Raw genomic sequence first — 25,645 nt, 5'->3', positions numbered from 1 at the left:
ACAGTGCTTCCTAAAGGTGCTTCTTGCACCGCAAGGTGATCACCTTTCCAAACCAGTGTGCCGTCGAGATTGCGATAAGGGCGTAACGTCCGTTCATGCGCCGTATGTACGTTCGCATAGTCACCGAGATGTACTTATCCACAGGTACTTTTCGCTTCTCAGTTACTGTTGCCCTAGAATATACCTAAGAGCTATCAGAAACCACCACAATCCGCCAAAATCTCAGCATTTTGGACAGCTATCTTAAAATCCCGTTGAACACGCGATAGCTTTATGCCTAAATACAAGAGTACACTTTCCCCCCCCCCTCTCGATCTTTTCTCGCTCAAACTTAGGGAGACCAGCGCGGTCAGAAGGTATTTCGACGATATTCTTTCAAATACAACATTAGGGTCCTCGTCCGTCCAACATCTTTTCTCCGAGATCTGTTCCATGATCCTAGAGTTCCGCTGGAGTATTATTGGCTGTAGTGGCTGTGTTCGGCTTCCTCGACGACACGTCGTGGATAAGCATTTTGGTCATATCCCTCAAAGTTGGGTAGCTTTCCACAAGCGGCCAAACAATGCAGGCTAAGGCGCTGAGAAACACCCAGATCAAACTCACGACCACCCAGCCTGTGAATGCGGCTTTGGTAAAAATATACCCAGTGCCATAGAATGTGAATGGGAACAACACAATGGCAACAACGAAGAATACCGCACAACTCCAGTAAGCCAGACGTCGGGCTCGACGATAAGCGTTGAAGTCCAGAGGCTCGATGTGGTTGGCAGTCAGAAAGTCAACAATCTCATTACCTGTCGGAGCCCCTGCTTCGACGGGCGAAGCGCTTTTCGCTGCTTTCTCGGTATCGGGCTCGCCAGATTTTCCAGGTTTCGTCTCAATGATTGTCTCACTCACAGTCAGACCTGCTTCGTTGATAGGTTCCTGTCCTTGCAGAGGCACGGTTCCTCGAATCTTTTGGACACGGGCTATATGTGCGGGATCTGTCGAAGTGTACTTGTATGGGAGGAGGATGGTCAGAACGAGGACCACAACTGCACCTGTGCCACAGGCGGTGGCACTTCCGACTAAAGAGTTGGTCAGATCACCAGTTGTGACAGCAGTGATTGATCCTGATCTGATGTGTGTAGTAACAAACCAGGCGATCAATCCTGAAGGTGTTGCAACCAGAGGAGCTCCAATGGCGGCTGTGGTCGAAACCCATTCGGGAAAAAGAACTAGGAGACCCAACGGTATACCGCCTCCACCACAAATCACTCCACCTACAGTCATCAGCCATGTGATGTCGATCCCACTGGCACTCAGTCCGCAGCAGAAGGCTGCCAATGTCAAGGAATATACTACGATGCCGTAATGCGATTGAGCAACCAATTGCGAAGACGATGCCGAAGGATTGATGTAGAGTTTGTAGACGTCGAATGTCCACAAAGACGAGACGGCGATGAGCTCAGCCGAGGTTGCAGATGTAACTGCCATGAAGAGCGACAAAAGCATCAAGGCGGCGCCATTCTTGCCCATTAAGGCAATCGCTGTCGCAGGGGCTGAGAATCCACCTCCAACCTGCGCAGGTGTAAGGGGGTTGGGATACGTAGGGAACGATGGCGAACTTGTCAATGCAACGGCACCTAGTCCCATGGCAGTAGCAAAGGCATAGGGTATACCATACCAGGCAAGCTAGATTATTGTCAGCATGGGGTTGATAGGACGAATAATGTCAATAGCTTTGAGCAGCTAGTTTGTACTTACACCGCCCAACAGATATGCCTTGACGCTCGTCTCCGGCTTCGAAGCAATAGCGCGTTGCCAGTAAGCTTGATCCAACCATACGACAGAGAAACTGCCCAAGAAGATCAAGGCTGCGAATTTGAGGCCCGTGTCCGATTGAAACGTCAGCCACGAGCCGTGACGGTTTCCCGGGAGCGGAGTTGCCTTGGATGCCTCGACTAATAGATCATAGACTCGACCTGGACTGCCAGCATAGTCGTCTGAAGTGTAGAGAGTGAAGGCAAATATGAAGATAGCCACAAAAAGTATCACGGTGTGGAGATAGTCGGCAACGAAGGTACTGCGAAGACCTCCTTGGATGACATATGCCGCCACAGCGATGGGAATCTGTGTGAAACGACAAGTTAGCCTATCTTTCAGCTCCTTTAGAAGCTATAGATGCCCACGATGAAGCAAGCGGCATAGACGTTGACCCCAGATAGTCCTGCCAGAACTTGTGATCCACCAAGGATCAACGATGCACCAACGACTGTTGGCGGTGAAATCAGCCAAAGATCTTTTCGTGCTTTCACCTCTTCAGGTGACGGGACACTTACACATATTTACCACCCAGCCAAAGAATGTGAAAATTCCATGCGCCACTAAAGTTATGTAAGTATCTTCCTTATGCTAGCACACCCCCCGACGGCACAACGTACCATGACCGTGACGGGCAAGCACAATTTCTGGGAACGTATGTGCACCGGGAACGTCTCTCTTGACTCGAAGTGAGAGCATAGCAAACAGAATCACCTGGGACGAACCAAGTGCCGCGTACCACATTGGGCCCGAAATCCCGAAGGCGTAGGCGAACGTGGAGCTGGTTAATAGCGTGGCCGACCAAGTCCACGCAGAGACGATCCCTGCAACTATAAGGCCAGGCTTGACACTTCGTGAAGCTGTATTGAATTCTTCCGATTGTTTTGTCGAAAAGGCAAAGTATCGGTTCTGGAAGCGTGAGGTTAGAATCATGACCAGACTGAAGACCGCGCCTATTCCCGCAATGATGCCATAGCCCACCCCAGGGCTGAGGACCTGCAGCTCAGGGCCAACAGAGTAACTAGACATAGTTTTGATGTGCTCGCGGCTCCAAAGAATTGATTCTGATACAGTCGTTTGCTTGATGTGCCGTCTCCCTGGTCCTGGTCTCGGCCATGTTTATATAGTATAGGGCTCGACATTTGCTCGAGATAGGATCTGTCTCGATGTGTGATCCAAGATAAGGGACACCTGTGGTCTGCAGACCTTGTCTCTTACCGGACCTGATAACGAGTTCTGAACGAGGTAGCCGCGGTTGACTATCAATCGAGGCTACGCTAATTGTACCCGCCGTTGATAACGGCGCTCAAGGGCGTGACTTCATTGGACCAGACATCGTAGCCGCGGTTGATATTTGCTCCTACCAACCGAAGCCTATATCATCTCATAGGACGTATGCCTGTTCAGAGTTGATATACCATGTGCTACTGATATGCGATTTCCCGTTCCACGGTACACTTCAATCTGTCACACATCCTAAAGCTTACGATTTACATGGGTATACTATGATAAGGGATTGGGTCTGGATCCCCAGCTGGCATGATTACATCGATAAGACAGAACTGCAATGCATGCCACAGATGTCTTTAGCACTCCCTCAATAGGCAATCGTACTCTGGTAGCCGCGGTTGTCAATTTTGGCCATTTTGCAACCTATTCAAGAGCATAAAAGAACAGGAAGGGACGAATTCACAAGTATTGCCTCGATCACACAAGTGTTAGGACAACTAGACATGGCTTTAACCTGGCAAGAACGAGGGCTCAAGAAGAGGGAATCCACTCTTGCGAAGATCCCAATAGAATGGCGACTACCTGAGCCGATACCGTCGGCGGAGGCTCAAAAGGACGTTACTGGGCCGTACGTCCAGCAGTTCCTGTCTGCACGAGAGATTGAAATCACCGAAAGTGACGCCGTCAAAATCACGGAAAACACCACGACTGGCAAATGGACAGCAACAGAAGTCGTCACAGCCTTCTGCCATCGAGCCGCACTGGCTCACCAGTTGGTGAGTATTTGCGGCATTGCAGCACCATACAACGCGCCTTTGCTAACTTGTGGTCTCTATTTACACAGACTAATTGCCTGCACGAAATATTCTTCGACCAGGCCATCGAACATGCGAAGAATCTTGACTCGGCATTCGCCGCTGGCAATGGTCCTACCGGCCCACTCCATGGACTTCCCGTGAGTTTCAAGGATCAATTTCACGTCAAAGGCGTCGAGACAACCATGGGCTATGTGGGATGGATCAACACATTCGAGGGCGTCAAGGGCACTGGAAAGGAGAAGAACGTCGAGAGCGAGTTAGTGCGCGAAGCCAAAGCGCTCGGGGGAATACCATTTTGCAAAACTAGCCTTCCACACACTGTTATGAGTGGGGTGACAGGCAACAATATCGTTGGGTTAACCCTTAACCCTAGCAATCGCCTGGTGAGTTGTGGTGGGAGTTCGGGAGGAGAAGGGGCCCTCATCAGCATGCGTGGCAGCCCAATTGGGTTCGGTACAGACATAGGTGGCAGTATCAGGTAAGCTGCAGTCCTCTTTGATCATACATCGTTATCGTATCTGGCAAGGCTGATTAGGTGTGACAAAGAATTCCTTCGGGATTAAACGGACTGTATGGTATTCGACCTTCATTTGGGCGCCTCCCCTATGTGGGCGCGGCCAACAGTATGCCAGGCCAGAACAGCATCCCTTCGGTTTGCGGGCCCATGGCAACATCAATTGGGAGTTTAAGATTAATGATGCAATCCATACTAAGTCAGCAACCATGGCTCCACGACCCAGCGGTTGTCAACATGCCGTGGCGAGAGGCAGAGTTTGCCCAGGTCCCCGCCGATGGCAAGCTCACGTTTGGCCTGCTCTTCAGTGACGGGGTTGTCAACCCTCAGCCTGCCGTCAAGCGGGCGTTTGAAAAAGTGGTTCAAGTCATCACTTCAATGGGCCATGAACTAATAGAGTGGGATCCTCCTTCTCATAAGACTGCCGTGGCATTTGCTGTAAGCTTGATACCAAATAATGTTCGAAGATACCTGCTTACTCTGTCCAAAGTTTGAATCGTATACTGCCGACGGAGGCCTGGATATCTGGCATCACACCGGACTTTCAGGAGAACCGCCCCCACCATTCGTCGGAGAATTATACTACGGCGACGATGGGAAGACGAAAGCGCCAAAGACAGTCGATCAGATCTGGGACACCAACGTCAGGCTTCGACAGTATCAGAAGGAATATATGGACTATTGGAACAGAACCGCAAAGCTGACCAAGTCAGGTAGACCGGTTGATGCTATTCTGACCCCAGTGTCAGCAGTAGCGGCATTCACATTCGACAAGCAGATTCCCATCGGTAGGTCTCGCGGTTACAGGTCATGATCGCCCCGACAATCTGACATATCGAGTAGGATATACGCCTTGGGTAAACACACTAGACTATACGTCGGGCGTGTTCCCCGTCACCAAAGTTGACAAAGACATTGATGTTCGTGACACCAACTATCAACCGATAAGTGATGAGGATAAGGAGCGCTGGGAGCAATGTGAGTCTATTTCTTGGAAAGTGGGACCAGATCTCAAATGGCTAATCGTATTCTTTGTAGATGACCCAGAATTGGAGCACGGAACTCCAGTTGGGATGCAACTTGTTGGGCGTCGATTCCAAGAAGAAAGAATCATTTGTCTAGTAGAGTTAATCTCTGGAGCTCTAGCCACCAAGTAATAAGATCATAAAGTTGAATCTATGGCTTGCAAAGGCACCAGCCAAATTGATATCGATTGTTCGACGACTGTGTCACAACAATAAATATCGGGTGCCCCGATTTTTCATAGCAGTGACCCAGCTGCAGGTCTCTTGTTCTTCTGGTTGAGATGCTCTAACCTTCCAGCATTCTTCCAAAACCTCCAATGACCACATAGTCATTACCAAAGGAACTTTTCCTGGCACGAATGGTGTGACGAGTGCACGGAATCGAGGATATTCTGTCTCCTGTGCTAAGCATCCTGCAACAAAATATGGCCAAGAAGGAATATTGACCACTGAGCGAGCGCGCATGTACTCTAGTGCCGTGAGGGTTTCGAGTACGGAGGATTTAATCTCAGTAATGTTGGGGTAGAATCCGGAGACCACAACGTTGAGAAATACCAATGCTCCGTGAATAAAAGAGCTGGTCATCATGCGAACTTCCTCCTCGAATATTTCAGAGGGCAATGAAGGAGTCGGTGGAGTAGAGGGCGTCGTAGACCTCCGCCTGTTATTGTCATCAGCGGCCGTGGCGGAGGTTTTAGAGAGACTGCTGCGTGTAATTCCTTCCTGGAGCTTCTCCTCAATAAGAGCAGCACGAGAATTCAATTCTCGGATGCTGAGCCTACCAGCTTGTAGCGCTTTCTCCTTCCAATCCCTGAGAATAACAATGTCGAGAATGATGAGCATTGTCCAGTCTTCGCAACCGCGGAGAAACTTGAGTTTATTCCCGTGAGGTGGAAACATGAAAGGAATCCGATGGATCATGTTCGCAGTCTGTGGAGTTAAACCAAAAGTAGCTGTCGCATTCACAAATGTGAACGCGTAAAAGCCAAGGAAAAACTCGAAAGCAGACCGTTGACCATCGGAAAGCAAGTGAACAGGAATATTGGCTCCCGTGGCATGGCTATTGGGAGGGGCGTCATTGCCATTTTCGGTGGCGGATGGCACTACAGCCATATCGAGGGTACTTAAGAGAGCACTGGCAGCGTCTAGATGCATTGACCAATCATTCTGGGGGTCCAATCCTTTTCTAGGAATCCATAGCTAAAGAAAATGACATGGTTACTTGTTGGCCAGTGGTGAAAGGTGCAGGGAGGTAAGCAAACAGGCAGCAAAGAGTAGTGAAACGAGGACAAATTGAAGATGAAAACAACGAGAAAGGTTACGAAATCCACAAACCTCAAAGAACATCAGGTGTATGATACACGCCAGAGCTTCGACAGCAGCTGCCATTTGACCAAGGCCAGATCTCAGGGTCAACTGGTCAAGATGGTCGCGTACACTGGCAACAGCCTGCAGATTCTGCATCTCCAGGGCATGATAGGGCTGAGGCACATGACTAAGTGGGCCTAGGAGGAATTGTGCTTTATCGCAAGCACTGATGCAGATGGCGGCCATGAGAAGTGGTCGAGAGCGCAAAAATAGATTGAGGAGCCACCCTCGGCCATCGTGTGCTGCGGAATATTTGAACCATGGTGCAAAGCGTGAGAACACGTGGTCAAAGTAGTACATAACTAGGTTGACTTCAGTTTCGCTCAGTGCAATGGACGTGGTTGTAGCCTCAGATCCGATGTTGCAGTTGAGAGATGCATATACTGTTGCACCATTTGGGAATTCATGAGAGCTATCGATTGTAGAACTGTGCTGACCATCTTCAGGGGTGGTATTTGCCATCTCTTGGGGAGACCACTGAGAAGATAATCGTCGTTGGCGTGATGACGATGGGATTGCATATTCGAGAGATGTACTGGTGGAAACGTATGAAGTGTTATCCTGGCCATAAGGAGAGACCTGACTGATAGGCGAGCTCCTATGACGTCGGATTCGTCTTCGCCGATAGCTTTCTTTGATCTGTGTTTGAATGAGGTCCATCATTTGTCGCTCAGCTGAAGCGCCATCCATCCACGAGGGTTTAGTATCGTATCCATAGCATATGATTGATCGAAAAGTACATGATGAGCAGGCCGGGTGGGCACCATCGCACCTTTTCTTGCGAGCTCGGCAAGTCCAGCAGCCGGTAGTCTTTCGCGGCATTATCAGTAGATTTAAGAATTGAGCTGAAAGATGAGAGTGGTCACTATATTTTGGGATACCATACTGCTGTTAAAAGACATGTATTCTTAAAGCATCAAAGAAGAGGTATTCCATTTAATTTATGACAGATGCCCGTGAGTTCTCAGTCTCTAAGTATTTCGACGCGCTATCATGGTTGGCGTGCTGGAAGTGATTCACACCAGATGTCGACAGCCTTGTCTACATGCTTAGAATGGCTGAGGGCAGGTGGAACCTGGCAGTTGACGTTGATAAGGCAGGTGGGTGTGATTGGTCATCTGAGGGAGTTTCATCATGTGACATTCTTGCATGCTCCACCGTAGAAGAGCGACTTAGTGGGGCGGAGTATACTGCCCATATGCGTATAGAAGGTATACATTTGATTCTTCCTCCTTCATTTTCCACAGAGGGCACGTGAAAAGGCCGTACTAGGTTAGGGATATGTGCCGCTGGGATTTTGGAACGGCGTAAGCTGAAGGACTCGCTGTGGGTCAACCAGCACTTACTGTATGGGCGATAGAGTGTGCCTTTAAAGAGAGGTGGTGATTTGAGCAGTGGACGTGAGTTTAGGTGTATATGTTGCCTACTAGTAAAAACTAGCATATCCTAAATGATAAATAATGAACGGGAGGCATCTTGATGAATGCCGATATATTCTGGTACCATCATAACTGGACAGGAGATCCTGCTCAGGTACCTTGAAAGAAAGCAGCTTTTAGCCGTCATCTGCGGAGATGCAAGAGTTTCTCCGATTTGGAGATCTGCCTGCGCTCGCCGCAATTTTTATCGCGACCTAAACACCGCCATCACGTCTGCTGAGCTCCGGCGTGCTCACTCCTGCTTCTGCCATGTAAATTGCGCAAATCACCGTCATGGGCCTTCAACTTCGCCCTGCTCTGGCTCCTGCTCTGGATGTCCCAGGCTCCAATGCGCCTTCCAGCTATTGGGAGGAACTGGCCGCAAAACATTGGCTTCAGTCAATCCCATCAAAGGTCAAACCAGACCTGATCAAATCAGCCATTTGGGACCATCTTGAGCAAGACTCCTTCTCTTTCTATACCTTGAATCAGCTAGAGAATCTACAGATCTTGGAGCGCTTTCTCTGGCCTACCTTCTCGGACGACGCCTCCAACCATCATGTCCTTCTCATCGCCATCTTCTTCAATGTCAAACAGCGAGCACATCTTCAAGACTGGTCCGTCTTCACACATCGCCCTGAGCACTTCTCGGCTCTTTTCCGTCGAATACTCTCCCTCAACCTCGATTCCTCTCTACCTATCTTCTCCCGCCTCGCCCTCCTCAATTTCGTTGTCGGCGCATTCCAATCCTTGGAGAATGATCATGTCCGTAAAGAAGCCGCCCCTCTCGTCTCCATCGCCATTTGGCACAACCTTTTGAGCGAGGCCGCAAGAGATGCTTTGCTTGATGCCCAACCAGCGAGGAGGAAGGCATGGCGTGCTGCACAAAGGAGATACGATGCCGCAGATCAGACTGCCCAGGCACGGCTAAAATTCGATCGTGCCTGGCTGTACACTATGCTGCTCGATTTTCTGTCCAGAGTCAATACCCCCAAATTAGCAACGTCCCAGGAAATGGTCTATTGTGAGCGGTTCACAGAGTTTCTCATTGACCTGATCAGCCAGCTTCCCACTAGGCGCTATACCAATCCACTGTTGCAAGATCTCAACATCCTTCCCGTCCTTCGCACGTCGGCCTTCCACTCCAGGCCAGAAGGTGCGCTACTGCGCGATCTCACCAACCTGTTGGAACATTTCCAGAACTTTGATATCGATGATCTCGGAAATGCAAAGTCCGGTTCAGAAGGCACACGCAAAGCTCATTATAATGCACTCGCTCGTCTGCAAAAAGTCGCCTTTCAGCATTTCGAGTCCAAGTTGAAGGTTCTAGCGTTTTCCAACTACGGCTCCATTAACAAGCGTAGTGAATTGCAATCCCATTTCACACCTCTGACTGATGCCGAGCTACAACAGTTGTGCTCCCTACTGGGAATCCGTACCTCTTATCCTGCCTCGAGCGGGTTGAACACAAATAGAGCTGTTTTGCTAGAAACGCTCTTGTCTTCGTTTTCACAACCACGAAGCTTCCAAGATGCCGTCTCTCAGCTCTCTGTGGTCCCCACAGACTCTGCTCTGTACGACCCAGCCCTTCTTCGCAACGAAGTCTACGATGGTTCTCGACCTTTGGGCATTCCCAAACTCAACCTACACTATCTAACTCTCAGTGATTTCATGTGGAGATCGTTCCAGCTCTATCAAGCTGAAGCCTTCTACAGCATCAGGAAAGACATGGAGAGTGTAGTGAGAAGATTGAAACCAAATTCTAGCCGTGGTCGTGCTACCTCGTTTGACGGTTTCTCCAGAATGGCTTTGTCCATTGATAAACCTGCTATCATCGAGGTTGGTGTTCCGAAAGTGGGTTCTACAATACCAAGCTTTGTTCGAGCAGAGGTAATCCTGGATGTAAGCCGTTTGAATGATAACATTCGAAAAGACTGGGATAATTTAAGACCAAAAGACACTGTCTTCCTGCTTGCCGTCCAAGCGCCAGAAGCTTCTCGCCAGCTCACCAATGGTCATGGTGAGGGAGCACCAGAAACCACCCAAAGTTTCGCTGTGCTAAGGACAGCGGAGGTCGTTCAGGTGTTGGATGAAAACAGCAGATCATTGAGAGATGCTCAAACAAATGGTCATGCCCCGCGACCACGAAAGCGTCGCCTGCTTCTTGACCTCGACCCTAAGGCCTATCAATCAGACAAGGAATCGACAGCCAAGGGCAAAGCCGACATCTATGCGTCAATAAACTTGATCGTACGCAGACAGAGTCGGGAGAATAACTTCAAACCCGTCTTGCACACTCTACAGAGATTAGTCTCCTCAAACACCTCACTACCATCATGGCTCCAAGAAGTGTTTTTAGGATATGGTGACCCGTCAAGTGCCTCGTTCCCGTCTCTGCCTGATCGGCTCGAAACTGTTGACTACCTCGATACTTTCCTCGATTGGCAACACCTTACAGAGAGCTTTCCTCACAAGACCATCGAATCGGTTTCCGAAAAGGATGTAACCATGGAGCCCCCTTTTGTTCTCAAAATGGCTACTCAAATCACTGATGAACCACCCAAAAACCCTAAGAAGCGTCGACGCGAGGAGATGGAACAAGATTCCTTTTCCCTCAATGTTTCAACTTATAAGCCCAAGAACACCGGGCCTTATCCGGTTGATGCGCGAAAAAAGAATACTATTCGATTCACTCCAAAGCAGGTCGAAGCCGTTGTTTCCGGAACACAACCAGGTCTAACTGTGGTTGTAGGCCCACCAGGTACTGGAAAGACAGATGTGGCCACGCAGATCATAAATCTTCTCTACCACAATTTTCCCAACGAACGCATCCTACTGGTTGCTCACAGTAATCAGGCCCTGAATCAATTATTTCAAAAAATCATCGCCCTTGATATAGATCCTCGCCACTTACTGCGCTTGGGTCATGGCGAAGAGGATCTTGATACAGAGGTATCCTACAGCAAATATGGCCGGGTGGAGTCCTTCCTAGAAAATCGACAGCCCTATCTGACAGAAGTCAACAGACTTGCGGCTTCAATAAACGCGGAAGGTGCTCATGGAAGCTCATGTGAAACGGCTGATTATTTCAATCAAGTTTTCGTCAAGCCTGCTTGGTCTCGATTCTGGGACACTGTCAATGCAGATGAAGCCACCGTCGAATCCTCTCTTGCAGCTTTTCCGTTCTACAAATTCTTTGGCGATGCACCTGTTGTAACACTCTTTCCCCTGAATACTTCTTTGGAGGAGTTGAAGGATACTGCCTCAGGATGCCAATATCATATCGACAAAATTTTCTCTGAGCTCGAGGCCATTAGACCCTTTGAGATCTTACGGAACAATCGAGATCAAGCAAATCATCTTTTGGTCAAGGAGGCTAGGATCATTGCCATGACATCTACACACGCAGCTATGAGACGGTCAGAAATTGCTGACTCCGGCTTTCATTACGATACCTTGATCATGGAAGAGGCTGCGCAAGTCACAGAAATAGAATCCTTCATTCCTTGTGCCATGCAGAACCCGAATCCAAAAACAGGAGAGCTCCCACTCAAACGCATTGTTTTGGTCGGTGACCACTTGCAAAATTCTCCAATTGTTCAAAACATGGCGCTTCGTCAGTATGCGAACTTCGAACAATCTCTGTTCTTACGCCTTGTCCGGCTTGGTGTTCCTACTATACATCTTGATCAGCAAGGACGCTGCCGCCCTTCTATCGCAAATCTATTCAAGTGGCGCTACGAGAACTTGGGAAATCTTCCACACCTTTTGCACCTTCCAGAATTCGCAAGTGCAAATGCTGGCTTCCGTTGGGACTTCCAATTTATCGATGTTCCAGACTATCAAGGTCATGGTGAACGTGAGCCAACGCCACATTTTATTCAGAATCTTGGCGAGGCAGAATATGCGGTCGCATTATACCAGTACATGCGTTTGTTGGGTTATCCTGCACAGAGTATTTCTATCCTTGCTACCTATGCTGGACAGCGTGCGCTTATTCAAGATGTCCTTGCACATAGATGCAAAGACAAGCGCCTCTTCGGATCTCCCAGAATCGTCACGACCGTCGATAAGTACCAGGGCGAACAGAATGACTATGTTATTGTATCGATGACACGAACAAAGACCGTTGGATACCTACGAGATATCCGAAGATTGACAGTGGCACTATCTCGGGGTAGATTAGGGCTCTACATCTTCGGACGCAAAGACTTATTCGAAAGCTGCTTCGAGATGAAGCCCGCCATGGACCTCCTGCTACAAAGGTCGAGCAAGTTGGTACTGACAACGGGCGAGATGTTCCCAAGCCAGCGTGGGCTCGAAGACGATCCAGACAACACGAGCGAGATGGAGGGTGTCGAGCACTTGGGGCAGTATGTCTACGAGATGACCCAGGCGAAATTGAAGGATCTTGGTGGGCGGGCGACAAATGACGGAGATGATATTGAAAATGAAGATGAAGGGGATGGACATGTGGATGAAGAGCCACAAGAGGAAGATCCACTGCACGAGACGGCCGTATGAATAGGTAGGTAGAATGCATACATACACGATGCTCATGACGGTGTGATTGAAGAAAATGGACTTTTCATAAGCTTGATTTTGATGGTATTCTGTCTTTCTTTTCCATACCATGCATCGCAGACTGACCATCAATACCAATGACTACCGTATCTAGTCTCGAATACTCTCCGTCTCTCTCGGGTATCGACGGCATAACATGGGTCCTGATGACTTCCCTTCTCGAAACTGTGCTTTTTTCTTTCTCTTTCGCTCGCTTACGGGCCACAATCCGCAAGACTCAGGGCTGCTTTACTGGTTGGATCACGTAGTGATGGACTGGAACGCTTTTTAGGCTAGGGAAAGGTGCTGTGCTATGCTGTGATGTGATGTGATGTGTTTTGCGGCACGAAGCGAAATCGCATCAGGCGGACTGTTGCAGATGATTTCGAACGCCTAGGCGAAGCTTTGCCCAAAGCATGCATGTTGGTGGTCAAAGCGATGTGAGGAGATCTTTGCGCCTATCCAGGCGTTGTTGCTGTCGTTTATTGCCAGCAAGTCTCTGATCTCTGACAGGCTTATCATGCAGCAGCCCGCATGACATCTCCTCCGATAGGCAAGCCATGGGTCTTCAATTCCACATGCGCATTCTTCAGGCTTGTCCGCGGGACAATTCCTTCCAGAGTGGTCTGCTTCCCCCCAACCAGTCGCCAGTTCTTGCTGCTCCACGCCTGGACCTCGTCGAACCGACCTTCCAGAAACGCGATGCGAACTTCATACAGCTCCTTCTGCAGCTCGTCGTCGCCGCCCGGGGAAACTTCACTGTTAGTGGCGAGGATCACGGCTTTGAGACCTTTCATTGCACGGCCTAACTCGTTGCCAGTTGTGGGGATAGATTTGCGAATCTCGGACCACATGTTGCTAGCGCGGAATTCGTGGACGATTTTCTTCTTCTGCTCGTCGTACCGAGTTGTGAATTCGAGGTCGAAGAATCGGGTGGCTATTTCGATGACTTCGTCACGAGTCTTGTGTGCGTCGCGCCGGCAAGGGTCATTCTGATGTGCCGGGAGATACTCGTCGACCCAGTAAGTGTAAGCAGCACGTTTGTTGGCTCGTTGTCTTTCGTTGGATTTAAGGCCCTCGCGCGGTTTCCCAGCCCCTCGCCTGGGGTCGTGAAAGCGGCATGTAGTAACATAGGACATCATTTCATCCAAGGTGCTGAAAGGCTTGAAGTAGCGCTCAATGTTCAGGCCGAGGAATCGCAATACTTGGTAGGGATCATTGGTCATAGTAACGCGACTTCGTTCTTTGTTGTATCCCTCTGTTTCTTCGATGCGGATGGCAAGTCCCTTGTGAGAATTGGTGAGGCCAAGTCGACGAATGATTCCACCAAGCATGGCCCACAAATCGCCGTGTGCATGTAGAAAGAGCAGCCATTCCAAGCCGGTAGAGTTGGAGCAGATTGTCAGATCAACTTGAATGTGAGCAGATTTCGTGTTACCCGTCGAGTCTTGTGGCTCTTCATCATCATTCAATGTCGGGATCTCAGAAGCAAACTCCTCGGGCCAATCGATCAGAATACTGACGCTCGAGCCCCCTGAAGGTTTGCTGAACTGCTTGCCTTGTATGATATCGGCAAGAAATTGACCACCTGGTGGTTTCAAGAGATGGCTGGGATTGATAGGAGTGGCAACAAATACATCGATGTCACCGTGAGTGAATTTTTCTGGGCCTTCAATGGCATGTCCTACATGCTCAAAGTGCTCCTTGAGTCTAGACTCAACGTGCTCAAGCACGCTGCGATAGACATTCTCAGGCATGCGTGGCGTGTGAGCGGAGGGGAAAGCGTGGCCACCCATGATGAAAATGGTGCAAGACTCGGGAGATTGCAGTGTCTTGTGAGCACAAGGTTAGCGGCATCAGGAGAAGAAAAGCAATGAGAAGCCCGCAATGAGAAAGTAGCCCAAGTCAACCATGAAGGGCTCATGAACTAAACAGAAGCAGCATGGTTATTAGCTTGGTGATAGTCCCTGACCTCAAAACAATGACACTTTTATTCACTATTCACTGTTACGCGGTTGAGTCATATAGTTAAGTGACACTGATTTTGCATGTGGATGGAAGTTAGGTATCTTGTGGCGCCTTCTGATAATGACTATCTGTGAAAGAGGAGTCCACACATGAAAGTTTAAGGCAAGGACTATCTGGGAAGTAGCTCTGGTGGGCAACTGGAGACGAATGAGTCAACTAGGCTGTGCATCAGCCTTGTCTCACCACTCCCTGCTAAGAGGGGCGAAAGTAAGTCGGTGCACAATTTCGGGAGATATTCGTGTAATCAATAACTTCATTATTTATGTCTGCTTTTGAATAAACATTGTCGTGTCTATGTACATCGTTTGTTGTGCACCTCTCAAAGCTGTGATGCCGAGGGCGCTAAATACAGAAAATAATCGATTCCCCGTCTTCCTGATTTCGTTAATCGGAAGGACATCACGGGGCATCAGATTTCTGTGATCATATATAAACGGCTTTGTGACGAGATCCCACGTCTAGTGAAAGGGTAGAAAAACTCGGTCAGTAATGTGCAAGACGGCAACTCGGCTCCAATTCTGGCTCCCTGTCAAAGGATGGCCATGAGGAACTTCGTCCAGCGACGCGTTGAATGGTTCGCTTTGCGTCTGCATTGCGTTTCGGTGTTTTGTTTTCTTTTTCTTGTCCGAAGACATGAAAAATGGAGTGGTAGATGTTGCTATAAGAGAGTGTCGTGGTCAACTTGCGTGGCTGGTAACGGTTTCGACAGCGGAAGGAGACTTGAAGGATATCGGACGGTAAAGAGATTCTGTGTTAAGGAAGGTGGGGTTGGTTGGTCGCTGGAGGTGATATACGATGGAATGGAGCGGTCGGCAAATGGAAGGTAAGGGTTGTGGTGTCTCCTGCTTGTCATATCGGAAACGAAAGACTTCAGAGTTGTGAGATCGAGCTTGCAGCTCCTTACTCAACACGTTTCAGACAGCAATGCAGGCGTTGTGGCGACATCATATTGAGTTTAGGCAAACGCGCCGACAACTGACATGCCAGCAGCTCCGAGGAGCACATAGCAGAAGGCGACGATCTTATTCTTCTTTGTCATGAGGTGCTGGGCTTCCTCGGATAAGAAGTCTTCTGCAAGGAGGTCTACCAAGGCTGCATAGACAAGGAGACCGGACGAAAACGCGTTGAATGCTCCGACAAGAATCAGGGCAAAAGCGCTGTTTGGATCGTATGAGTTGCGTGTCATCAAGCCAATTGCTTGGCCAATAGGGCATGTTGTTCCAAATGCCACTACCAAAACCCAAGGACGGATAGCCTTTTTGGGGTATGGGACTTCAGCAATACGTGACCCGAGACCAAGACCTTCGAAAAATTGATGGAAAAGGATAGCAATCAGCAAGATCAAGAATCCGTCAGTGGTGATTGAAATGGTCATGCCGACAAAGATGGAATGGAAGAGAATACCACCTTCGAGTAAGGTGATGTTAAGGTTCATTCTCTTCAATGTCATAGCATCCACCGCCGAGGCTTCAGGGTCAGCAAGATTGATTGAAGAGCCATCGTCAAAGGACGAAGTCTCGCTGACAAGTGGTGGTGTGAGCGCCATGATTGCCGACTTCAACTCTTCTCGCTGACGAACATATTGAGCATAGAACACTTGAAACCATGGTGGCATGTCTGACATATTGTTGTATTGTTCCATTTCCTCACGGGGACTTGCGTTCACCTCATAGGTACTTCTCAAAATCAGTAATCAAGATTCGCAGTTCCCATATTGACTAACTTACTGTGTATATGCATGAGGCTTTTCAAAGTCATAGCTGGATGGATCTCTTGAGTGGCCATATGGTGGAAGGCTCTGAGCTGTACTCACACCTGGTCGTGCTCCTTGAGTAGCTAGTCCGACGGTTCCGTGGGTTGTGGTAGCTCCACTTCCCATAGGTCCTCCGTGAGAGTGGCCTCCGGTTTTGGCCTTGAGCCACATCTCAATGGTGAAGAGGGCAAATAGGGCAAACATCATGATCACACCGGGCATGGCTGGGTAGTCATCAATGAGAAGTGATGGAAGACATGGGTCGCTGAGTGATGCAAATGCTGTCGGAATGAGCTAGATGGAATGAATTAGCATCGATATTGTAGGATTTTGGCTTCAAACTCACATGAACGAACGCAGTAGCTATCAAAACTCCAGTTCCGAAATGCTTGCAGAAGAAAATGACTGGCTGAGGGATATTCATCCATCGTACTCTTTTTCCCACAACTGGAAGACCAGCTCCTGTCGAGATCAATCAGTACTACAACTAGCATAAATCCCCTTGTGAATCGTACCTGCAATACTGAAAAGAAAGACCAAGACTGGTATGAAATATTAGATTAACGTTGTATTCACTGCTTGCCATCTCGGAATCAACTCACAGACGGCCGCGACATGAAGTGGAAGGTCATAATCATCGAGGTTGGCAGCACCGCCACCGCATTGAGGTTTGTCTGACATGTTTGAAAAAGGGAACCGGCCCAGAGAGTGTATTGAACAAAAGCAGAAAAAGTCAAACAAGAGTGAAAACAAAAAGCAAAGCACAGCCTCGCAAGTGGATGATGGTCGTGAAAGTGCTGCCAGAGCCTGAGGAGAGGAAGTCTTCCAAATCCCAAGGAATTCAAGCTTCTATAGGCATCCTGTATCTTCGTTTAATCGACCTGAACCCAGCCAACTCCATGATTGAAACCTCTCCTGACAATGTTATTTTTCGGTGGTGTTTCGTAGACAGCTTCAATGTCGATATACGCATGCACTTCTGGAATCCCACAATGTCCACAAACAGGTTGATCCGTAGTCGTCTAGGCCTGTTCAAATCAGTATGATACAAGCCTTGTCTGGACATGTTGACAAAAGTCTTTGTCTCAAGTGGATCCCCTTCGCCGGATTCAGACCTGGATGTAGATCCTCCAGACCCGTTCGGGACAGTGAATTCCTTTCGCTGCTTCACTTGGATATAGCCGCCGACGAGCCATGTTGCTGATGAGCATTTCTCTCTTCATCATGATAATATTCCCTCCTCTCGAGCCTACAGTCTTCACTGACTGCTGCTGCTCTTCATCTATGAATAGCAGGTCGATCACAGGCTTCATTGGAACCCAAGCACGAGCAATGGATAGCTGTTACGTACCTCTGTACCCGGATACTCTTGTGCCTGTGCCAAGAGTGGGACATTGATACCAGGGCTGCCTTATTTGACATTCAGGCGCTGTCAACAGAACCCACAGTATGTTCGTCACGGTGAGGTGTTGAATGTAGCAATGTACTCGCACGGAGTAACTTGAGCGTAGCGAGTATCGAAGTCATTGAGAAACAGCTCGGCGATTTCGTGGGGCCAATCAAGGGGTTGCGCTTTGATGCTGATTTCTCACTATGTTGATTGGCCTCTTGACTCCATACAGGAACAGTGAGAGTCTGCCCCATCGTGGGCTCATCCACTTCGGAGAATCATAGGGTATCATTAGGTGAACGGGGATGGAGTTTTCGTGTATCCGTACCAGGATGAAATGAAACATACCATGGGGATCGACCTCCGCACCTCAATGCAGCGGTGGTGCGGATCAACTAACCCACTTACTTAGGCTTATCTTTCTTCTTTCGATACGACATTTGAAGGGATGCTTGTGCCACAACAAGCTCTGCAAGCCTACCTGGGTAAGCAGCGGAAGGTGAGGGGGTTGGTTCCACTGATGTTCCGCTCTAGACAAGATTGCTAGGCTCGCTTCTCCAGGATTTGCAAAACGATTTCACTGCTGTAACAATGCCAAGAGGATCCGCCTTGGCACGTAGCGGCCAAGAGATTTTCCGAGGCCAGATCACATCATAAGAGGCTCAGACAAGGCTGCTCAAACTCCTATTCCACTTATCTGCTACTCGGTAAACAGCTTCCATCCATAGCCAAGAAATAAACACCAATTCATAATGCTATTGATGCTTCAAGATTACATTTTCAATTGTCCCTATACTCCACCATCAAACAGGGAAAGTGTTAGCCATCCCAGCCATGGTCCGCTAGGGGAGCACCAAGCCACCCTCTTGCACAGTAGGTAGGTCAGTGGCAAAAGATAGCGAGGAGCGAGTTTTCCACACCAGAAGTGCCATCTTCAATGTATAAGTGCTTCGTGAAAGACTGGTCCCAGCTTTTCTGGCGAATTTCATCAGATCCATCCCCCATCACCTTCCCTACTCTTGTCGTCTTCATTTATCATATTGCTCCCTGTCAAGAGTATTTGTGTACCCAGGTTCCTACTCGGGGATTATTCGTTTAATTCGTTTCATCACATACCATCCGAAGAAGCCTTGACCATTCGCTTCTGTCTCTGTACCAGGAACCTCTGCTTACAAGCATGACCTCGTCACTTGACAAGGGAAAGGGCCAGAATGGAACAGCAATAACAACGGCGGCAGGACCAGCCGAGATAAATTCAGATCCTATATCTCCTCTTGGATCTACAGCAACCCTTTCAGCCTTTCCAGTTGAAGTTCAAATTTCTAGCAGTCCCAAGAATGGTACTGCCCAACCTTCATTACCGGCCGATGAGGTCGATGTGACTGATCCATATGCCCTTCGTGGGCAGAAACGTGACAAAGATACCTACCGCAAAGAGGATAGTGGTCTATCACAGCGGAGGCACAAGAAAGTCAAGAAGTACTATAACCGCCAGAATGCTTTGATTGATGCCTACCTCAATAGCGCCGATGAAGAAGCTCTCGAAGTGGAAGACAATCTCAAAAATGGAGGGAAGGTTCGCTTTGCCGTCAATGCAAGCTTTGTGTGCAATTTCTGCTTGTTCATCATTCAACTCTACGCCGCCATTTCGACTGGGTCACTGGCACTCTTTGCTACGGCCGCCGACGCCTTTGTGGGTCTCGCTCCTCTCTCACGTAAAGACAACGCACTAATTCCTCGTCTCTCCAATAGATGGATTTAGTCAGCTCCATTGTTATGCTGGTTACATCACGAATGGCGGCAACGCCGAAAGTGCACAAATATCCCGTTGGCCGCAAGCGTGTTGAGACCGTTGGAATCATCTTGTTCTGTGCCTTGATGACAACCGTGGCGGTACAACTGATCATCGAGTCAGGACGAGCATTGGGCCACGGACCTCCCGATTCTAAACAGCTCGAGATCATCCCCATCGTCTTCGTGTCGACGGCGATATTCGCCAAAGGCTCTCTCTTCGTGTACTGCTTCCTGCTACGACGGTACCCAGCAGCACGGATCTTCATGATCGACCACCGTAACGACATCGCCGTTAATCTGTTCGGTCTGATCATGTCTATCGTAGGATCCCGGTTCCTCAAAGTCTGGTTCCTCGATCCCACAGGTGCCATCTGCATCGCCCTGTTGATCCTGTGGTCATGGGCGTCCACCGCCTTCGAGCACGTATGGTACCTCGTGGGAAAATCCGCACCACAAGACTTCCTCAACAAAGTCGTCTACATGAGCATCACGCATGACGAACGCATTGAGAAAATCGACACCGTGCGCGCCTATCACGCTGGCGACAAATTCTACGCCGAAGTCGACATCATCATGAGCGAGACGGAGCCTTTGAAGGTGACTCACGACGTCGCGCAGACTCTCCAGCGCAAGCTCGAGGGTCTCGCCGACGTGGAGCGCGCTTTCGTCCACGTCGACTACGACTTTGAGCACGACGTCTTCGAGGAACACAAGGCGCTGTACGAAAAGACCAAGCCGAAGCCGGCCAGGAAACCTCTCGCCGAACGCGTCAGGGGCCGTCTCAGCATCATCGGCTTCGGCCCCGATGGCACTCAGGTCAATAGCGATGCCTCTGTAACGTCGTCCGCCGACGAGGTGCAGCAACCGGCGCAGAAGAAAGGGATCGTTGCTAGAATCTTCGGGCGCCGATGACAATGGTTTGACTGCGCCTCTGAACGCGGATGTAAGAAATGAAAACGGAAAAGGTGAAAAGTACCATACACACGAAAGTTATTGATTAGTTGGTTATTGATTTGGTTCTCCTTATGTTTATCTGCTACGTAGCTCTGATCGATCGCTATAAATTGGATGCGAAACCGGCCCGAGTATCAGGTCGTGTTTCAGATGGCAGGGTGGCATATACATACTATACATATGTGCATCATTGCCTCACATGTGGATGAATAAATAAATTCCTACATGCATCCTGAAATTTTCTGATCGAGGAGAAATGCAGTGGCAATCCTTACCTTAGTATCAAAACCACTGTTTAAAACTAATCGGTCATGGACGACGCCTGGTGGCTGTGGACGATCTTACCTTGGGAGAAGAGTGGGAGCCAATGGCACGATTTTAATTGACGCGCTTGCATTCTCTTGGGCCTTCCAGTGCGGCTCGAATGTACCCTCCCGGTACTCGATGTTCTCAGATCAGTATTACACTGGTAGCGCAATAGCTGGGATGCTGGGATGAGCGCTTACGGGACTCTCTGAGGTCTAACCGCTTTTCTGAGTGCTTGCTGAGATGGACCACCAAAGCCATTCCAAGGGATGTATCGATACCTTGTCGCACAAGCCATGCAGTCAATGCCGTTCAATTCCAGCCGACTGTCCTCTAACTCCCCTCCCCCGGGGATTTCGAGTGTTGTTAAAAAGTCGAAGAAGGTTACCGAGGGTCTGAGATGAACTCGTTCTGCCAGGCGTCTTGGAAGGAAATTTTCTCGATACCCGTCAAGCCGGATCCAGAATGTGATTATGATATGCCCTTGGATCTGAAGTCAACGCGAAGAGGGCGTTCTCACAATCCCAACGACAACTGATGATAGATACGCTCACGCAAGACTTTTCTTAACTTTCTTATTTTGCAATATTTCTCATTGGTATAGTAGCAATACAAGGTGATCAAGTCCACCAAAGAAAGTGGCGGCGTTGATGCATGGGAACAAGGATGTCTTTGCCTTCGGATGCATGGAAGGCATCGCCAAAGACCTCACAAAAAGTAGTCGGGGAAGCAATAGCCTTGAACGCCCATCCCGTTCGGGCTGACGCAGCCATGTCGAAAGGCAATCTCAGCGCCGTTTCACAACTCCACCCAATCCACGCAAACCAAATGCAAGCAATTTTCATAATGTCATACCACCGCCTCCCATATTCAAATATGGCTTCGTCACAAGCAAGAGAGAAAGAGTCGTCATGATCTCATCCTCAGCCTCTCTCAAGCCTTGGTAGTGAAGTCGACCTCACCGGGCAACAGACCACCATCCGCCGCTTTCTCGCATGTACAGCTTCCCGCACTGCGTTGTCCACACGCACATGTCGAGCCCGCGGGCTTGGTGTTTTCAGTCGAGGCTCGGTCGCAGGTACATTCGCCGGCGGGACGGGCGCCTGTGCGGTTGAAACAAATGTTAGTGATGGATCAGAGGAGAGGGGATGGAAGACAGGAGGTGGTGGCTTGTGGTAGGGTAAGTAGATCACATACGACATGAGCAACGAGCACCCTGTACGGTATTCTCGGTGGCCTTCTTCTCGCAGGAGCAGTTCATGGCTGATTGCTTGCCGCAAGAACATGTCGCTTTCTGGGCGCAGACGCACTCTTCGGAGCGGCCGCAGCAGGTGGTTGGTTTGACCATTTTTGGAGGGGTTTTTGAGAGTTTGTTGGTAAAGTTTTTAAGTGTATCTGGAGTGATAGCCTTGGTATTGCTCTGGTTGAGATATTGGTTTATGTTCGTTGAGAGGGAGTCGAAAGTGGTGGTGGCTTCCAAACAATACAATGGGAAGCCAACGCCGCGGTTTAAGTATATTCTTGAATGACGTAGCATGACAATCTACTTGACCACTATTGGCTATCGATTCCTGTGCCTGACTCATGCTATTCAATGAGAATACTTGCATTTGCAATTGCGGCTTTTTGTCTCATCGGCTATTGGCTTCGCTTGTGGGTGGCATGACCGACCCAAGGCGGTTCAAGTGGAAGGGCAAACTGATAGTGATACTCTGTATGGATACTGATTGTCCTTCAAGGTCTAGATGTCCATCGTTAGTAGCTGAGCATAGATCTGACACATGTGGAGCAACTGAATGTCAAGGGGGGTTTGTATAACAGGAGTGGCTGGTGGGTGGCTCAACATTGGAGTTTAATATTCATCATTATCATGCTGGCGTCGCTAGTCATCCACATGCTCCACAACGTCTATAGGTAGGTATACTTCACCAGGTGACCAGGGTCTACGTGCTACACCCATCGAGTCTCCAAAGCACCAAGCCGAAAGTCACAACCCGGCCCCTTGAATAACCGCCTATATCGTTGTCGACGCGACACAACAGCTCTATCACAAGAACCCGACCTCGACTCCACCCTGTCTAATTTGAGATCTTGGAATTCGTCGTCGATGATTGCCTTGCAAACTTCATCCCAACTGCTTGGATAGTCGCTTTTGAAGAGGTTCACCAGAAAGCAATTTGCCACAGTCGTCACAGCAATCCGATGTCTTTGGCCGACCACTGAGAATGTCAACGGTATTCTTCATAGACATCCAGAATTCATCCTTGGGTCGTCTGTCTGCCCAATCAGTCCCTGTCTCCTCCAAACCGGTCGGTCCTCCGAGAGCAGTGAAAACCACTTCTGACCCTTGAATACCAATGACTGCAGCGGACAATGGATCACTGTCGATTTCATTCGGTGACTTTCCGATGAAGCGGTCTTCAATATGCTGCATACACTTGATCGCCTGTCGAAGGGCTCTTATCCGATCCATAGGTGATGGTTTGCCACCTTGTTGGTAGTGTCCGGGTACAGCTGACCGAGATTCAAATCTTCCACGAGCTTCTTCCTTGATCATGTCCGCAATGACTTGCGTAGTATATGTCGTACTAGCCCGCTCATTCCGAAGAATGATCTTACCGGCTCTTGAGGCGCCCTGATCATTGGCAAAGTTTTCACGCAAGAATTCAATATCTCGTGCCAGCATGTGGATGTTTATGCCCTCCTCTGGGATATAGACTGCGAGTGCACCAACCGAAAGTCCCGCCATCGTTGCCAGGTAACCAGAACGTCCACCCTGTGTTTCAATGACGAAGACTCGCCTTCTTGACGACGAAGCTGACTGTCTGATGGCATCACAGAAAGAGATCAACGTGTTCAGGCAAGTATCGCTGCCGAGAGAATATTCAGTGCCAGGAACGTTATTGGAGACAGTTGCCGGCAAGACGACCAACGGGATTTTGAATGCCTCATATTGAGCCCGGGCTTTTCGGAGTTCACTTGCAGCTGTGAATGCCTCGAATCCACCAATCAATAGCAACGCGTCGAATTTGTATAACTCAAAGCATTCGGCCGTCTTCTTCATGTCTGCACTTGGGAGTCCTCGGTTAGTACCAATTTCTGAACCACCCTCATTGACCCAGGGATCAACATCAATCCACTTGCAAACACGGACAGATCCAACCGGCTTGTCATCGTGGTGTCGCTGAAGACCCGGGAAGCCGTTGTGAATGGCAATTGGTGTATGTCCTCTGGTCAAGCAATATGCAACTGCTGCTCGAGTTGCTGGATTCATACCACCTGCTGGAGCGCCGACATGAACAATGGCAACTCTGAGCCTCTGTTCTTCTGGAAGTCGCAATTTCGGGTGGTCAGTTGAGGTGGTGATCATGTAGCTGGTGTAATATTCCTTGAACTCAACGTCACGCAGTTCCATTGCCTTGTCAAAGTCCTTGGCCTTGATCGCCGCAGTCACTGACTTGGTCAACGCAACTGCTTCCATAAGGTTTGATCGCTCAATCTTGTTCTCACGGATAGTAATGACTGGAGTGGGGGTTTCAGGTGTGGCTTCCAAAACCGCATTCACAGCTTCGACACCCTGGAGGGTGGATAGCCAACGATCAAAAGAACATGCTGTTCCTCCACGTTGTGTGTGACCCAGAACAGTCACTCTGGTATCCAACTTGAGTCGGTCTGATAGAAGGTCCTTGACCTGATTTGCAGTGATCTTCTTCAGCTCCATATCATGGGCGCCCTCAGCAATAATAACAATAGATCTCCTCTTGCCTCGTGATCTGTGCTTCGTAATGATATCACACATTTGACCTTCCCAGCCAACCCTGGGTGGTTTTTCGGGAATGAAAACGAAATCCGCTCCCGTTGCAATAGAAGCCATCAAGGCCAACCACCCGCAGTGCCGACCCATGACTTCAATCACAAAGCCACGCTGGTGGGATGCTGCAGTGTCGAAGACATCGTCCACAGCTGAGCAAATACGTTCCAAAGAAGAATAGCAGCCGATTGTGGCATCCGTGCCTGACATGTCATTATCGATAGAGCCGACAAGACCAACAATGTTGAGGTGTTTGTATGGCTCAATCTCGGCTTGTGTCAGCTCTCCATTGTCAACAAGCTCTTTCAGTAGTCCTGGCCATTCGGACCTGAACTTGTCAGCACCAGTCAAGCTACCGTCACCACCACAGATGACCAGAGCATCGATCCCTGTGTGAATCATGTTCTTGGCAGCCTTCAAACGGCCCCAACGTTCCATGAAGGCCATACATCTTGCTGTTCCAATCAATGTTCCTCCACGAGATAGGTAGCCACGAACGTCCTCCCATTTCATCTCTTTGATCAGATCTCCACCTTGTACCAGGCCTTCGTAGCCTTCATAGATTGCATATGCTTCACACCCCATATAGATCGACATGCGGACCACAGCTCTGACCGCTCCATTCATGCCAGGAGAATCACCTCCACTGGTCATGACACCAATGCGGCGTTTCTTAGCAGGGGGAAAGTTGCTGGCCATGTTGGCTAGGAGATTGGGGACCAGCAACGCAGTTCGGTGAAGGTGGGACAAAAGTGGTGAGACGGTGGAGACTTGGACTCGAGGAAAAGAGTTGAGCAGTCTGGGTGGACCAAGGGTTCTCTAGAGGGGTAGAGAAAAGGATTTATAGGTGGTTAGAAAATGAGGGACAGA

The 25,645-nt window shown here is 49.2% G+C and overlaps 9 protein-coding genes across 9 annotated transcripts; 3 read left to right on the top strand and 6 right to left on the bottom strand.

Moving 5' to 3' along the window:
* Nucleotides 1-438: 438 nt before the first annotated feature.
* Nucleotides 439-2,832, bottom strand: LTR84_000209 (uncharacterized protein; the record flags this gene model as incomplete). Its single annotated transcript, XM_064843840.1, has 5 exons — nucleotides 439-1,674; nucleotides 1,747-2,112; nucleotides 2,172-2,254; nucleotides 2,322-2,366; nucleotides 2,424-2,832. 5 exons carry the CDS (start codon nucleotides 2,830-2,832, stop codon nucleotides 439-441), a joined length of 2,139 nt encoding a protein of 712 aa, XP_064711700.1.
* A 704-nt stretch (nucleotides 2,833-3,536) lies between these two features.
* Nucleotides 3,537-5,522, top strand: LTR84_000208 (uncharacterized protein; the record flags this gene model as incomplete). The annotated part of the gene is made up of 6 exons (XM_064843839.1): nucleotides 3,537-3,809; nucleotides 3,878-4,329; nucleotides 4,398-4,803; nucleotides 4,856-5,153; nucleotides 5,209-5,343; nucleotides 5,404-5,522. The coding sequence occupies 6 exons, from the start codon at nucleotides 3,537-3,539 to the stop codon at nucleotides 5,520-5,522; spliced, it is 1,683 nt and encodes a 560-aa protein (XP_064711699.1).
* Nucleotides 5,523-5,594: 72 nt separating this feature from the next.
* LTR84_000207 (uncharacterized protein) lies at nucleotides 5,595-6,556 on the bottom strand (the record flags this gene model as incomplete). The annotated part of the gene is given in 2 exon segments (XM_064843838.1): nucleotides 5,595-6,535; nucleotides 6,550-6,556. The coding sequence occupies 2 exon segments, from the start codon at nucleotides 6,554-6,556 to the stop codon at nucleotides 5,595-5,597; spliced, it is 948 nt and encodes a 315-aa protein (XP_064711698.1).
* A 52-nt stretch (nucleotides 6,557-6,608) lies between these two features.
* Nucleotides 6,609-7,418, bottom strand: LTR84_000206 (uncharacterized protein; the record flags this gene model as incomplete). The annotated part of the gene is made up of 1 exon (XM_064843837.1): nucleotides 6,609-7,418. The coding sequence occupies one exon, from the start codon at nucleotides 7,416-7,418 to the stop codon at nucleotides 6,609-6,611; it is 810 nt and encodes a 269-aa protein (XP_064711697.1).
* A 1,052-nt stretch (nucleotides 7,419-8,470) lies between these two features.
* On the top strand, nucleotides 8,471-12,700 carry LTR84_000205 (uncharacterized protein; the record flags this gene model as incomplete). The annotated part of the gene is made up of 1 exon (XM_064843836.1): nucleotides 8,471-12,700. The coding sequence occupies one exon, from the start codon at nucleotides 8,471-8,473 to the stop codon at nucleotides 12,698-12,700; it is 4,230 nt and encodes a 1,409-aa protein (XP_064711696.1).
* Nucleotides 12,701-13,257: 557 nt separating this feature from the next.
* On the bottom strand, nucleotides 13,258-14,535 carry LTR84_000204 (uncharacterized protein; the record flags this gene model as incomplete). Its single annotated transcript, XM_064843835.1, has 1 exon — nucleotides 13,258-14,535. The coding sequence occupies one exon, from the start codon at nucleotides 14,533-14,535 to the stop codon at nucleotides 13,258-13,260; it is 1,278 nt and encodes a 425-aa protein (XP_064711695.1).
* A 1,187-nt stretch (nucleotides 14,536-15,722) lies between these two features.
* On the bottom strand, nucleotides 15,723-17,201 carry LTR84_000203 (uncharacterized protein; the record flags this gene model as incomplete). The annotated part of the gene is made up of 5 exons (XM_064843834.1): nucleotides 15,723-16,443; nucleotides 16,495-16,814; nucleotides 16,954-16,982; nucleotides 17,036-17,062; nucleotides 17,123-17,201. The coding sequence occupies 5 exons, from the start codon at nucleotides 17,199-17,201 to the stop codon at nucleotides 15,723-15,725; spliced, it is 1,176 nt and encodes a 391-aa protein (XP_064711694.1).
* A 1,886-nt stretch (nucleotides 17,202-19,087) lies between these two features.
* Nucleotides 19,088-20,616, top strand: LTR84_000202 (uncharacterized protein; the record flags this gene model as incomplete). The annotated part of the gene is made up of 2 exons (XM_064843833.1): nucleotides 19,088-19,603; nucleotides 19,663-20,616. The coding sequence occupies 2 exons, from the start codon at nucleotides 19,088-19,090 to the stop codon at nucleotides 20,614-20,616; spliced, it is 1,470 nt and encodes a 489-aa protein (XP_064711693.1).
* Nucleotides 20,617-23,089: 2,473 nt separating this feature from the next.
* Nucleotides 23,090-25,474, bottom strand: LTR84_000201 (uncharacterized protein; the record flags this gene model as incomplete). The annotated part of the gene is made up of 1 exon (XM_064843832.1): nucleotides 23,090-25,474. The coding sequence occupies one exon, from the start codon at nucleotides 25,472-25,474 to the stop codon at nucleotides 23,090-23,092; it is 2,385 nt and encodes a 794-aa protein (XP_064711692.1).
* Nucleotides 25,475-25,645: the final 171 nt, after the last annotated feature.

This window comes from Exophiala bonariae (genome assembly GCF_035927105.1).
Source record: "Exophiala bonariae strain CCFEE 5792 chromosome Unknown scaffold_1, whole genome shotgun sequence".
In the NCBI taxonomy this organism is placed as follows: Eukaryota; Fungi; Ascomycota; class Eurotiomycetes; order Chaetothyriales; family Herpotrichiellaceae; genus Exophiala; species Exophiala bonariae.
Note: the sequence above shows the minus strand (reverse complement) of the source record. Positions and strands in the feature narration are given on the sequence as shown.